Below are 16,082 nucleotides of genomic sequence, written 5' to 3'. Positions count from 1 at the left end.
TCACTGGGGTTAAGCTGCCAGCCATCCAGGACCTCTACACCAGGCAGTGTCAGAGGAAGGCCCTAAAAATCGTCAAAGACCCCAGCCACCCCAGTCATAGACTGTTCTCTCTACTACCGCATGGCAAGCGGTACCGGAGTGCCAAGTCTAGGACAAAAATACTTCAACAGTTTTTACCCCCAAGCCATAAGACTCCTGAACAGGTAATCAAATGCCTACCTGGACTATTTGCATTGTGTGCCCCCCCCCCCCCCAAGCCCTCTTTTTACGCTGCTGCTACTCTCTGTTTATCATATATGCATAGTCACTTTAACTATACATTCATGTACATACTACCTCAATTGGGCCGACCAACCAGTGCTCCTGCACAGTGGCTAACCAGGCTATCTGCATTGTGTCCCGCCACCCACCAACCCCTCTTTTACACTACTGCTACTCTCTGTTCATCATATACAGTGGGGAGAACAAGTATTTGATACACTGCCGATTTTGCAGGTTTTCCTACTTACAAAGCATGTAGAGGTCTGTAATTTTTATCATAGGTACACTTCAACTGTGAGAGACGGAATCTAAAACAAAAATCCAGAAAATCACATTGTATGATTTTTAAGTAATTAATTTGCATTTTATTGCATGACATAAGTATTTGATCACCTACCAACCAGTAAGAATTCCAGCTCTCACAGACCTGTTAGTTTTTCTTTAAGAAGCCCTCCTGTTCTCCACTCATTACCTGTATTAACTGCACCTGTTTGAACTCGTTACCTGTATAAAAGACACCTGTCCACACGCTCAATCAAACAGACTCCAACCTCTCCACAATGGCCAAGACCAGAGAGCTGTGTAAGGACATCAGGGATAAAATTGTAGACCTGCACAAGGCTGGGACGAGCTACAGGACAATAGGCAAGCAGCTTGGTGAGAAGGCAACAACTGTTGGCGCAATTATTAGAAAATGGAAGAAGTTCAAGATGACGGTCAATCACCCTCGGACTGGGGCTCCATGCAAGATATCACCTCGTGGGGCATCAATGATCATGAGGAAGGTGAGGGATCAGCCCAGAACTACACGGCAGGACCTGGTCAATGACCTGAAGAGAGCTGGGACCACAGTCTCAAAGAAAACCATTAGTAACACACTACGCCGTCATGGATTAAAATCCTGCAGCGCACGCAAGGTCCCTCTGCTCAAGCCAGCGCATGTCCAGGCCCGTCTGAAGTTTGCCAATGACCATCTGGATGATCCAGAGGAGGAATGGGAGAAGGTCATGTGGTCTGATGAGACAAAAATATAACTTTTTGGTCTAAACTCCACTCGCTGTGTTTGGAGGAAGAAGAAGGATGAGTACAACCCCAAGAACCCATCCCAACCGTGAAGCATGGAGGTGGAAACATCATTCTTGGGACTGCTTTTCTGCAAAGGGGACAGGACGACTGCACCGTATTGAGGGGAGGATGGATGGGGCCATGTATCGCGAGATCTTGGCCAACAACCTCCTTCCCTCAGTAAGAGCATTGAAGATGGGTCGTGGCTGGGTCTTCCAGCATGACAACGACCCGAAACACACAGCCAGGGCAACTAAGGAGTGGCTCCGTAAGAAGCATCTCAAGGTCCTGGAGTGGTCTAGCCAGTCTCCAGACCTGAACCCAATAGAAAATCTTTGGAGGGAGCTGAAATTCCGTATTGCCCAGCGACAGCCCCGAAACCTGAAGGATCTGGAGAAGGTCTGTATGGAGGAGTGGGCCAAAATCCCTGCTGCAGTGTGTGCAAACCTGGTCAAGAACTACAGGAAACGTATGATCTCTGTAATTGCAAACAAAGGTTTCTGTACCAAATATTAAGTTCTGCTTTTCTGATGTATCAAATACTTATGTCATGCAATAAAATGCAAAGGAATTACTTAAAAATCATACAATGTGATTTTCTGGATTTTTGTTTTAGATTCCGTCTCTCACAGTTGAAGTGTACCTATGATAAAAATTACAGACCTCTACATGCTTTGTAAGTAGGAAAACCTGCAAAATCGGCAGTGTATCAAATACTTGTTCTCCCCACTGTATGCATAGTCACTTTAACAATATCTACATACTACCTCAATCAGCCTGATTAACCAGTGTTTGTATTAAGCCTCTACTTTTATAGCCTCACTACTGTATATAGCCTGTCTTTTTACTGTTGTTTTATTTCTTTACCGGCCTATTATTCACCTAATACCTTTTTTTGCACTATTGGTTAGAGCCTGTAAGTAAGCATTTCACTGTAAGGCATTTCACTTGTTGTATTCAGCGCACGTGACAAATAAACTTTGATATCTTACTAGCATAATAGATCATATTATTATGTACAGAGAATAATAAAGAGCAAACATAGGGTATAAACAGCCAGGCAAAGGGAAATAAATATTTAGCTTCCATACTGTGTAAATGTTGCCCAGACCCACATCTGAATAATAAATGGTCTCATTTTGCAGGAGGAACATAACATTTTAATAACCATCTGTAGTTCGGCGGAAAAAAAGGGAAAAAAAGTAGATCAGTATATTCTGGGGGGGTACAACCCCCTCCCAACTCGACGAGGAGAGAGCAAAGAAATAAACAAACAAATCGAAAACAAATCGCTGCAGTTTCACAAGCCTCCGGCAACAGAGAAATCCCTTTTTAAATGATATAGAGAAGTAGTACACCCTGAAGATGGATAGCTAGGCCTACAGAAAATTTGAATATCTGACATTTCTAATCAACCACTCCTAGATTGTCCTTTTAGATAAATCGAACTTCCCCATCCAGATTGCAAGAGAGCTTTAGAAGACCAGAGAGAAGAGCTGAGTGTGGGAAATCAATCAGCTCAATGGGTTACTCCGTCTGTCCTGAGGGAAATAGCTTCTCTACAACGTCTCATTTCATTTCCTGACTGCCACTTTGTTGCCTCCACATTTCCTCCCGCCTGTGGGGAATGTGCAGTGGTTCGGATCTTATGAATAAAAGTCAAGATTATGACATTGGTCTGACAGTGCAGGTTGTTATATCCCCCTGTAAGAAAAGCCCTGTAAGTCCCAGGCTTAAATACTACAATGAGTCTTCAACTTCCAGCTAATTGACTCATTAAGAGATTGAATAAATACAGAGGACTGCAGGGAAAACAACCCAGGAGGAGGATTATTCAGACTGAGCATTTTACCTGAGCCGAGTGCCCAGATAACATGCAAAACACAGCTACTGCAAATGTGTGTGTGGTAAGACTGGGAGCTCCTTGTCTCGTGGGCTGTGTCTTGTCTCGTGGGCTGTGTCTTGTCTCGTGGGCTGTGTCTTGTCTCGTGGGCTGTGTCTTGTCTCGTGTGAGAGCGTGTGTGTTTGTTAACACTCCTGTGTGCTGGTCTGTCCAAATGCAGCACAGTAGTGTGGGTTAGAGGGCAGGGTTGGCAGGGGAGAGGAGCGGCTCCATCAAAGACGTGACTATGAAAGAAAACAGCAAGGCCCTGTGTCCTGTATTGGAATCAGTCTTTTAAAAGACAATCTTCAAAACCTTAATGAACGTTTAGAAAACTTACTTTTTCAAATGGATTGAAATAAAAAGCGGATTGAGAAACATCTCATCCTCCCCCTATATCCCATCACTACTGTAGCACCCCTCCCACACGGCCCAGCCCAAACAACACCTCACCTCTCACGGACAAACTCTGCCAGCTCCTTGGTAGCAATCTGCCCATGCTTCATGTTGTGGTACAGCAAGTCAAAACCTGCATTCTTGTCCCCCTGCAAAAACACAAAGTCCTTGGGTGAGCCACAGAATAATATTGTACTGTATCTCTATGGGGTGAGCTTTATAGATTCTTCAATATGAGAGATGTGATTACTATACATTTTTTGTTCATATACAATTCTGTCAACACTTCTCTCTGTTACTTATTCCTTGAGGACCTTGGAGCAAAGTAACATGAATTGTTAAGGTAAAAAGGAGGTGAAAGATGAACACAAACAAAACTAATACGGTTTTCTTTCATCGTGGTCCTAATATTGTGGATGTGGACGCTTCTCTTGTTGTTAAGCAACCAGAACCAAGCTTGACATATGGTTGGAGAAAACAGATGTCTATCTGTCCACCTGGGAGGAGGTGGTGACACAAACACAAGTCATTTTGTATTCTTCCATGACCTTTAGTACTGTGGATGTATTCTTGTTTCTCTCATTGGAGGGGAACCACAAGCAATCATGACACTGGTTTAAGGAAACAAAAATCGATGTATTCTTCCTCCAGCTTTCAGAGGAAGGCAGACAGAGTGAGTGGTTTTCAAAAATGCAATTTTCTTCCAAGCTGAAGAAGTCGTCCCACAGGGTCCATGCACATTTTAGATGTATTGTGCTACAATAGAATACATCTGAATTTGCATAGATCCAAAGGCTTTCTTCCTTTTGTCCTGCACCTTACCAGCCTTGTGCAGATGTCTTTATTTTCTACAAGACTGGCATAAGGAAGCCAATGCCACACATGAAAAGAAAAACCAGGAGCTGTGCTTGTTTCAAAGACGGGATTCCATCCCTACATATAACCTTAACAAAGTTATCACGTAACAGGTGCGTTAGGCTAACTGAGGCAGAATTAAAAATAGCCCATACCTTGAAGCACCCACTTTGATGTCAACAGTGGATCTGTTGTGGAGGCTGTCCAGACAGGCAAGCAGCTGCTCCTCAACACTATAAATACCCTGCTAGAGGGACACACACTTTTCCCAAGTAGCAGGGGAATGCCAAGGGTCCGGGATAGAGGCTAAGAGCAGGCCAACACCACAACCACCCAAAGTCAGACACCAAACACAGTCGTTGCTTTGAGACATCTGTCTACAGACAGGAGAGTGGTGGTGGGCTGGAGGCCTCAGTAGGGATCAGAGGATTTGGGTTCAAACCCATTTGATTATTTAACAACAGTACACTAGCTAATACAGAGACTTTAATTCACATATGATTCTCCAAAACCTTTCCTTCTCTACGGAAGGGCTGTTATGCCGTATTCTTTGTCTCTCTCTCCCATCTGCACCAGTCTTTGTGTAACCCAAGCCAGAGAAAGGTGAGCTGCCCTGCTCTGTCCAAAAACACAAAGCAGGTATATAGTTCCCTTAACTACGCTAACATGTACATGTCTCTGACCAGGTGTAGCATTGCCTTTGTGAATCCAATAATTACAAATCATTTGTAGGCTGCAAATTGACTGCAAGAAGCCCAAAGAGATAATATTTAACTGAAAGATAATCATTTCAAACCTTGCTTACATTTGTATATGATTACATACATGTAGTGTATGTGGACACCCCTTCAAATTAGTGGATTTGGCTATTTCAGCCACACCCGTTGCTGACAGGTGTATAAAATCGAGCACACCGCCGTGCAATCTCCATAGACAAACATTTGCAGTAGAATGTCCTTACTGAAGAGCTCAGTGACTTTCAATGTTTTAAACTACCTCTGGAAACAACGTCAGCACAATAACTGTTTGTGGGACCTTCATGAAATGGGTTTCCATGGCCGAGCAGCCGCAAACAAGCCTAACATCACCATACGCAATGCCAAGTATTGGCTGGAGTGGTGTAAAGCTCGCCGCCATTGGACTCTGGAGCAGTGGAAACGCGTTCTCTGCAATGATGAATCACTCTTCACCATCAGGCAGTCCGACGGACGAATCTGGGTTTGGCGGATGCCAGGAGAACGCTACCTGCCCGAATGCATAGTGCCAACTGTAAAGTTTGGTGGAGGAGGAATAATGGTCTGGGGCTGTTTTACATGATTCGGGCTAGGCCACTTAGTTCCAGTGAAGGGAAATTTTAACGCAACAACATACAATGACATTCTAGACAATTCTGCTTCCAACATTGTGGCAACAGTTTGGGGAAGGTCCTTTCCTGTTTCAGCATGACAATGCCCCCGTGTACAAAGTGAGGTCCATACAGAAATGGTTTGTCAAGATCGGTGTGAAAAAACCTGACTTGCCTGCACAGAGCCCTGACCTCAAACCAATCAAACACCTTTGGGATGAATTGGAACGCCGACTGCAAGTCAGGACTAATTGCCCAACATCAGTGCCTGACCTCACTAATGCTCTTGTGGCTGAATGGAAGCAAGTCCCCACAGCAATGTTCCAACATCTAGTGGAAAGCCTCCCAGAAGAGAGTTTTATAGCAGCAAAAGGGGGTACCAACTTCATATTAATGCCTATGATTTTGGAATTAGATGTTTGACGAGCAGGCTACTTTTGGCCACATAGTATATCTCTATATTATGCGTGGGAATACTTTGAAATAGATTTCCTAAATTAAAATCACTTGGATGTGATTTGCTGGTGTTTTTACAGTGTTTTATGTCCAACAATTAGAAAAGTTGGGGAGACAAATAAAATCACCCACGGGCCGGACAGAAACCTACAGTATATTCAAATAAGGAATAGGCGATCATTGAAACATATTTGCAAATAGTCAAATTAGACCCACCAGGTCCCAAGCAGTCTTCCGTTCAATTAATGTAACGATGAGTGACAGGGGATTTTCAGAAGAGGAACACCAAACAAACAATATGCCTACATAAAGCTACTACTGTTCAGTCTGTTTAACTGCCAAATCATTTATCTGTGAAAGGAGCTTAAGTCCCACACCAACTCAGTAATAACACCCAGACAGAAAATATGACTGATTTCACAGAAACAATATAGCCTAATCTAAAAAGGTTAGGCCTAATTCTCATTTGACTCTCTTGGTCTCAATTGAGACGGACGATTATCGACACATTTGTGCTTTAGAAATTAGTATGAAAGTAATCCCAGTGGATTTTCTTATCAGTTAATGAAACCAGGGGTACATTTAATATGGTGGCTTGGCTTTATGAACAACTTTTATTATGCCTTTGTGTTTCCAGAATAGATAAATAATTGCTAGCTAATTAGAAGTTGACCTCCATGAGGGCTGGGACATTTTTTGGGGGGGGTTATCATTCCCTCCATGGCTCATTGTCCCAGCAACAGAGTTCCCCTGCTAACAGACATTTGTGACAGACAGGTGTGTGTGTGTGTGTGTGTGTGTGTAGTAATAATAATACATTTTTTGGGGAGGGCTTATATTTGTCCTGTTACAAAGTGTGTAATCGAAATGTGTTTCTTCATATCCCAACTCCCCCTGAGACACCCGCAGGGAATGGGGTCACGGCCAGGGTCACTATTGTACAGCACTCCTGGAGCAATTAGGGTTAAATGCCTTGCTCAAGGGAACATAGACAGATCTTATTTTTCACCGTGTGTGTGTGTCAGACCTGGAACAACTATTTTAACTATGCTTTGTGGAAAGTAATAATTTTTCCCAGGGGAACAAAGTTACTTTGGAGGGGACTACAACTACTTTACAAAAAAGTAATACTTTTTAAAACTATTTTAATAAAGATCTCAGAAAGTGATGACTTTTTAAAAACTATTTTAATACAGGTCTGAGAAAGCAACTACTTAAAAAATATATTTTGGAATACAGATCTCAGGAAGTGATTACTTTTCTGAAACTATTGGATTGGCTGCCTTCAACTAATGACAGGGCTGTATCAGGGCTGTAACTGCATGTTGAAGATAGAAATAGAAGGAATAGAACAGACACACACAATCTGCTGTACTATTCCAATCTGACAGTCATATTTGATCTACACAATACATTTATATTTGTAAATGTCCATTCTCCTGAATGTCCATTACCCCAAGTAATCAAGTCAAACCAATTAACCAATGATATTTTGTACAGATAGGTATAAATAAGTTGTGAAGCTCAACTACAAGCCACTGAAAAGGTTGAAAGCTGCAATTAATTTTATGACATCTGGAAATACCGCAGAGTAATTCAAAGCCATTTGCAAACAGCAAGTTGGATGCTTAGCAAAAACAACTTCTTTACCTTTTTGTCCATCTAAAGGGATAGTTTACTCAGAATACAAATTAACATCATGTTCCACCTACCTTGGCTGTATTTGATTCAAGAAGGCAGTTTTGAGATATTTAGCTTCCTTAAAGCTGCAGTATGTAACTTTTTGGCGTGACCGACCAAATTCAGATTGAAATGTGTGTTATAGATCTGTCATTCTCATTGAAAGTAAGTCTAAGAAGCTGTACATCTGTTCTATGGGCACCATTCTATGCTTCCCGTTCTTAAGTTTAATTTTTGCATCTTTTACTTTCAGTTTTGTACACCAGCTTCAAACAGCTGAAAACACAATATGTTTGGTTATGGACAAGATATTTCACGGCGGTTTAGATGGTACAATGATTCTCTACACCAGGGGTACTCAACTCTTGCCCTACGAGGTCCGGAGCCTGCTGGTTTTCTTTTCTACCTGATAATTAATTGCACACACCTGGTGTCCCAGTTCTAAATGAATCCCTGATTAGAGAGGAACAATGAAAAAAAATGCAGTGGAACTGGCTTCGAGGTCCAGATTGAGTTTGAGGGCTCTACACTACACTTGCTGGTTTTGTCACATAAACTGAAATTAGGTGAACTATTAGAATTTTAGCAACCAGAACATGGCGGAGCGATTTATGGTTAGTGCATCTTTAATAGACATATTTTGTTACTTTTTATTTTCATGTTGTTACATAACACTTTGGTAATTGCATTTTAATTGCATAGGAATGAGCTGATTAGTTTATGTAACTACTGTACAGAAGAGTGACTGTTCCTTACTCCACTTATGTAATAACTTCCATTATTATGCAATTATAAAGCAATTTCCAAAGAACTTGATGTCGAGTGTTACTGAACTACCTTACGTCTTACTCATTATGTGATAATCATTTTAAAGCTGCTGTGGTCTACTCTAATGTTTGTTTCTTCATCAAATATTTGGCAGCCACAAATAAATATTTTTTGGTTATCAAATAACGTATTTATATTTAAATACCTTAAAATATTAATTTGGTTTTCTGAGAGGTATTCACAATATTTTCAAGTATTATATGTTTTTCTGAGACCTGTATTTGAATATCAGTTGAAACTCTATATAAACTATATTCAACTACCTCGAGTAGTAGAAAAGTTTTTTTTCAACTAAACTAAAAAATACAACTATTTTCTGCCCAGGTATGGTGTATGTGTGTGCCAGGATCGCACCCTAAACAACTTATCATCCAAAGATGTCATAAGAGTTAAATCCATGAGAAAATCTCATCATCTTCCCGCTGAGATCATTCATCACACAGGTCTGTTTCATATTACACTCCATGGCCAATGGTCTTTGACAGTTCTCTTTGTCTGATTCATGCAGTCCCCCTCTTCTCCCTCCCTATTCCTTTAAATCAATTAAGATGAGAGTTTTGCTCATGCAAGAGAGAGCACATTACAATGACAATGACAACTCACAACTTTCTCACCATGGCTGAGATTACTTTGTACTCCATGAAACACTGAGAAGCTCTGTCTGTCAGTCTAGTCTGTGTGGTCAGGTAGTGACCAGATTCATGTTTTGCAGCTATTAGTTTTAGTTCCTCAGCCTCAGTGTCGGTGTGGTTCATCGGTTGACCAGAGTAGAGCCTGGAGCGGTTCACTCCCTGACCAGTGTCGGAGGACATTCTTGTGCTGTGATACAAGCTGGCAGAAAGGCAGGCAGGCATAGAGCCATGTGAAACCTGTCACACAGTGACACACAGAGTACAGAACAGCCGGTCTGTCCTCTCACTGGTCAGCAGCATAAACAACCCTGCCTGCAAATCCATCTATCAACAACTACCAACGACTATCAGGCCTGGATAGTAAAGGAAACATATCCTATGCTCAGAGTTGGATATAATATGATGTGGTATGACATAGCATAGGCCGATATGTTATGATAATTATAATTATCTAGTATAATATAGTTGAAATGGCTTGATAGCCCCAGGTCAGTGTCAGAGGAAAGAGCCAGTCTCGCTGGCTCATTGAGGTTTTGTGCTTACGGTGCACTTTGGGCTCAATAGGCAATCCCACAGCAGAGTGTCAGCAGTACTGATGATGTGCCTCTAGTATCCCGTCACACTACTTCACATCTAAAAGGACATCGTCATTGTCCCCATAACAAACCCATTACCTGGTCCACAGTGCCTGGGAGAGACCAGTAGCATCCATGTGGAACTATACTGCACTAACATCACTTCAGATCAGAACACACACAGTCCTGTTGCCGCATTGATTAATGGCTTCAGGGCCCATTGGGGAACAAGCAGGTGGATTGAGCTCTGTGGTACACGTGACACCCTGAGTACAGGACCAACCCATGACAGAGACTGAGCACAATGCAGTCACACACACACACACACACACACACTTTTATTACCATCACCAGTGCATTTGCATCTGTCCACAGGAACCTGAAGGCAAATTTCCTGAAATGGCTCTTTATCTAACGGGACAGTGAGCGACTATCCAGCTGCCATTAATCTAATTTAGGAAAGCAAATAACAGCTCCACAAGGAGGGAGAGAAGGAAAGATGGAGCAAGAGAAAAAATAATGAAAAAGAGGGGAGAGAGAGAGGTAGAGAGAGGAGAGAGACAGGAGAAGGTTGTGAAGAGAGAGGGAGAGCGTGTGTCCTCTGATAACACTCCTACCCATCCGTCCCTGCCACTGTGTTTACATCCACCCTCTCCGGACCGCAGAGCCCCGTGAGACCCAGAGACACAGCCAGGCACAATGTGGATGGGAGGGAAGAGCAGAGCAGAGGCAACACTGGGTTCATTCTGCTGATGAATGATTGGCTGGGTATAAATTCACCTCGGAGAGCAGAGCGCACTTCCTGGAACAGACAGACACTGTGCCCAGATGAGGCCTAGCAGAGAACACCAATGAATTATATAAAAAGACATGGATGATTCATCCAACACACAGTCCTGATAGTTTTCCTAATGGTAGTGCAGGGCGCCAGGTAACCTAGTGGTTAGAGCGTTGGGCCAGTAACCGAAAGGTGTCTAGATCAAATCCCTGAGCTGACAAGGTAAAAATCTGTCGTTCTGCCCCTGAACAAGGCAGTTAACCCACTGTTCCTAGGCCGTCATTGTAAATAAGAATTTGTTCTTAACTGACTTGCTTAGTTAAATAAAGGTAAAATAAAATAAAATGAGTGTGTCTGGACTCTGGAGGAACGTACTGTTGTTAGGCAAAAGGGTGCAATTAAAGGATTAATGGTGTTCAATGTGAGAGCGCCCATTCAGCCATCTCACTGGGGAATTGGACAGGGGGCATATTCTCATGAACTTAACAGGCATTAATGTCTGTGTCTTGGGATGAAAGCACTGAACAGAGCACAACACCCATACTGTACACACTCTCCTTTCATCTGAGAGGAGGGAGTCATTCTACTGTCAAGGACTTGGACTGAGGACTTCATTAAGAATGAGTCTAATTATGATAGATGTGTGTATTCCTCCTCCATCCCTCCATTGACTAATTAAGAAAGGGTGGAATACATGCAAATATAATGGTTTGGCCTGGCGCTGGATAACCAAGCAGAAATGAAGGCTGTGGTTTGGGCTGGCGCTGGATAACCAAGCAGAAATGAAGGCTGTGGTTTGGGCTGGCGCTGGATAACCAAGCAGAAATGAAGGCTGTGGTTTGGCCTGGCGCTGGATAACCAAGCAGAAATGAAGGCTGTGGTTTGGCCTGGCGCTGGATAACCAAGCAGAAATGAAGGCTGTGGTTTGGCCTGGCGCTGGATAACCAAGCAGAAATGAAGGCTGTGGTTTGGCCTGGCGCTGGATAACCAAGCAGAAATGAAGGCTGTGGTTTGGCCTGGCGCTGGATAACCAAGCAGAAATGAAGGCTGTGGTTTGGCCTGGCGCTGGATAACCAAGCAGAAATTAAGGCTGTGGTTTGGCCTGGCGCTGGATAACCAAGCAGAAATGAAGGCTGTGGTTTGGCCTGGCGCTGGATAACCAAGCAGAAATTAAGGCTGTGGTTTGGCCTGGCGCTGGATAACCAAGCAGAAATTAAGGCTGTGGTTTGGCCTGGCGCTGGATAACCAAGCAGAAATTAAGGCTGTGGTTTGGCCTGGCGCTGGATAACCAAGCAGAAATTAAGGCTGTGGTTTGGCCTGGCGCTGGATAACCAAGCAGAAATTAAGGCTGTGGTTTGGCCTGGCGCTGGATAACCAAGCAGAAATTAAGGCTGTGGTTTGGCCTGGCGCTGGATAACCAAGCAGAAATTAAGGCTGTGGTTTGGCTTGGCGCTGGATAACCAAGCAGAAATGAAGGCTGTGGTTTGGCCTGGCGCTGGATAACCAAGCAGAAATGAAGGCTGTGGTTTGGCCTGGCGCTGGATAACCAAGCAGAAATGAAGGCTGTGGTTTGGCCTGGCGCTGGATAACCAAGCAGAAATGAAGGCTGTGGTTTGGGCTGGTGCTGGATAACCAAGCAGAAATGAAGGCTGTGGTTTGGGCTGGTGCTGGATAACCAAGCAGAAATGAAGGCTGTGGTTTGGCCTGGCGCTGGATAACCAAGCAGAAATGAAGGCTGTGGTTTGGGCTGGTGCTGGATAACCAAGCAGAAATGAAGGCTCTGTCCTGATATGCAGCTCCCAGGTGTCTCTACACGCTAATTACCTCAAGGTTGAATTTGCACAGCGGTGCAATTTGTCGGCATAAGAGAATCACAGATAGTGAGGAAGGGGAATGGAACACACACATACAGACACACACGCCCGGAGACTCCATTCAATCCCAGAGAAAGCTGGCACTGGCCTGCATACTCATACTTCACTCAGCTCATGGCTGAGACAAACTAAGTTAACTGATTTAAGCTGGAGTGGATGCTGGTGTCTACTGTGTTATGCAACAGCCATTCGAGCTAGAAGACAAGTCCTTGTTGTTGCTCCTTTACAGTAAAGCTTGTACGCCAAGCAGTGAGAATCAGAGCAACACCGTAACTATGACAAGGAAGAGAAGCCGACATCATTATGTGAGATGGCCAACATTGGATTCCTATGGACACAGACTGATGGGAGACTGAGAAAGAGTTCCATCCCTCCTGGTTTGGGTTGGAGGGAAGCGTCTTTGACCTGCCTTTGTTCCACACAAAGGAGTTATCCTCTCCCCTCCATAGGCATGGAGGCCCTGCTGCCACACAAAGGAGTTATCCTCTCCCCTCCATAGGCATGGAGGCCCTGCTGCCACACAAAGGAGTTATCCTCTCCCCTCCATAGGCATGGAGGCCCTGCTGCCACACAAAGGAGTTATCCTCTCCCCTCCATAGGCATGGAGGCCCTGCAGCCACACAAAGGAGTTATCCTCTCCCCTCCATAGGCATGGAGGCCCTGCTGCCTGCAGCCACACAAAGGCAGGCAGGATCACATGACTTGCTGCTGATCAGTCAGCAGGCAGGCAGGCTGGCAGAGCAGACAGACAGCCCAGCTTGCTCCTCACAATAACACACTCAACTCTGCCTCTGTCACAGTCACTCACACAACACATCTCTACATAATGGAGCCAGGGAGGATCCAGCATCACAGAGATAGAGGCTTCATGCACCCACCCACACACACACAAATACAAAGACACACAAACCCCACCACTACCAAACAAGTACACACACTATCTGATGCGCAGTGAATGAGGAATGTGGAGTTACAGAGAAATCATAATCAGATATCCCCCAACAACTGAATGAATATAAAAATAAACTTTAGATTCTCTAAATATTGCGACCTATATAAACCTCTTAAATCAATCAATGATAGGAATCTCATTTCCCTAACCAAATTAAATTCCTGACTCGTTGCCAGACCCAATTGTTACTGGACTTTTAGTTACATTTTTTGGCACAGCTTCCTCCTCCAAATATCCCTCCTTCACGGTGAATTGGCAGAGTGGTGTATTAGAACCAGGGCACACCTGAAATAGCTCAGCCAGGTGTGCAGAGGAGCACAGAACACAGTCAGATTACCGCTAGGAGCAGCTGACAAACACCTGGCCTGTTTCAGTCTCTCCTTCTATCCCTCTAAGACTAGGGGATTACAGTCAGTGGTACATTGCTGTCATGCTTATTCTCTGCAGTATCTGTCCAGGTTCTAACATATTGATGTGGTTCCTGTTGGTTTCTTTTCCAGGTATTGTATGATGATGTGTGTTCATCTGTGTGTCAGGAATTAACTCTGTGCCCCTACTCCCACCATCACTAAGGAGACCAAGCAGCCTAAGCAACCTCAGTTCTATGATTGAGAGAGAGAGAGAGAGAGAGAGAGAGAGAGAGAGAGAGAGAGAAAGATAAAGATAGAGAGAGAGAGAAAAAGAGAAAGCAAGAGAAAGCAAGAGAGAAAGCGAGAGAAAGAGAAAGCAAGAGAGTGAGAGAAAGAGAAAGCAATAGAGTGAGAGAAAGAGAAAGCAATAGAGTGAGAGAAAGAGAAAGCAAGAGAGCGAGAGAAAGAGAGTGAGAGAAAGCGAGAGAGAGAAAGCGAGAGGGGGAGAGAGAGTGAGAGAAAGAGAAAGCGAGAGAAAGCGAGAAAGAGTGAGAGAAAGCGAGAAAGAGTGAGAGAAAGAGAAAGCGAGCGAGAAAGCGAGAGAGAGAGAGAAAGAAAGCGAGAGAGAGAGAGAAAGCGAGAAAGAGAGAGAGAAAGAGAGAGAAAGCAAGAGAGAGTGAGAGAAAGCGAGAGAGAGAAAGCGAGAGAGAGAAAACGAGAGAGAGAGAAAGAGATAGCAAGAGAGAGAGAGAGAAAGAGAAAGCGAGAGAGAGAGAGTGAGAGAGAAAGCGAGAGAGAGAGAAAGAGAAAGCAAGAGAGTGAGAGAAAGCGAGAGAGAGAGTGAGAGAAAGATAAAGCGAGAGAGAGAGAGTGAGAGAAAGAGAAAGCGAGAGAGAGAGAGAGTGAGAGATCACTCAGGAGACTGGTAGAGTTCAACATGTGCATCATGGTGGTGGTTCAGTATCATTCACAGATGAATTACTGAGAAAGTAAGGTGTCATGACTCATATGTGATTCAGGGGAATACACTGGAATTGTTCTGCCAGCCTACATGTCTTTGTCCCCTTTAAGTATATACAGTGGGGAGAACAAGTATTTGATACACTGCCAATTTTGCAGGTTTTCCTACTTACAAAGCATGTAGAGGTCTCTAATTTTTATCATAGGTACACTTCAACTGTGAGAGACGGAATCTAAAACAAAAATCCAGAAAATCACATTGTATGATTTTTAAGTAATTAATTTGCATTTTATGGCATGACATAAGTATTTGATACATCAAAAAAGCAGAACTTAATATTTGGTACAGAAACATTTGTTTGCAATTAACAGAGATCATACGTTTCCTGTAGTTCTTGACCAGGTTTGCACACACTGCAGCAGGGATTTGGGCCCACTCCTCCATACAGACCTTCTCCAGATCCTTCAGGTTTCGGGGCTGTCGCTGTGCAATACGGACTTTCAGCTCCCTCCAAAGATGTTCTATTGGGTTCAGGTCTGGAGACTGGCTAGGCCACTCCAGGACCTTTAGATGCTTCTTACGGAGCCACTCCTTAGTTGCCCTGGCTGTGTGTTTCGGGTCATTGTCATGCTGGAAGACCCAGCCACGACCCATCTTCAATGCTCTTACTGAGGGAAGGAGGTTGTTGGCCAAGATCTCGCGATACATGGCCCCATCCATCCTCCCCTCAATACGGTGCAGTCGTCCTGTCCCCTTTGCAGAAAAGCATCCCCAAAGAATGATGTTTCCACCTCCATGCTTCACGGTTGGGATGGTGTTCTTGGGGTTGTACTCATCCTTCTTCTTCCTCCAAACACGGCGAGTGGAGTTTAGACCAAAAAGCTCTATTTTTGTCTCATCAGACCACATGACCTTCTCCCATTCCTCCTCTGGATCATCCAGATGGTCATTGGCAAACTTCAGACGGGCCTGGACATGCGCTGGCTTGAGCAGGGGGACCTTGCGTGCGCTGCAGGATTTTAATCTATGACGGCGTAGTGTGTTACTAATGGTTTTCTTTGAGACTGTGGTCCCAGCTCTCTTCAGGTCATTGACCAGGTCCTGCCGTGTAGTTCTGGGCTGATCCCTCACCTTCCTCATGATCATTGATGCCCCACGAGGTGAGATCTTGCATGGAGCCCCAGACCGAGGG

The 16,082-nt window shown here is 44.1% G+C and overlaps 1 protein-coding gene across 6 annotated transcripts in view; it reads right to left on the bottom strand.

Annotated features, from left to right (window-relative positions):
- Positions 1 to 16,082, bottom strand: part of LOC139541087 (F-BAR domain only protein 1-like) — a 45,357-nt gene that overhangs the window by 15,838 nt on the left and 13,437 nt on the right. For all 6 annotated transcript variants that reach the window (XM_071345295.1, XM_071345299.1, XM_071345297.1 and 3 more), the window contains one exon: positions 3,662 to 3,753. In XM_071345295.1, coding sequence (XP_071201396.1) covers positions 3,662 to 3,753 — 92 coding nt within the window. The remainder of the gene's footprint in view (positions 1 to 3,661; positions 3,754 to 16,082) is intronic.

This window comes from Salvelinus alpinus, chromosome 16, assembly GCF_045679555.1.
Source record: "Salvelinus alpinus chromosome 16, SLU_Salpinus.1, whole genome shotgun sequence".
Lineage (NCBI taxonomy): Eukaryota > Metazoa > Chordata > Actinopteri > Salmoniformes > Salmonidae > Salvelinus > Salvelinus alpinus.
Note: the sequence above shows the minus strand (reverse complement) of the source record. Positions and strands in the feature narration are given on the sequence as shown.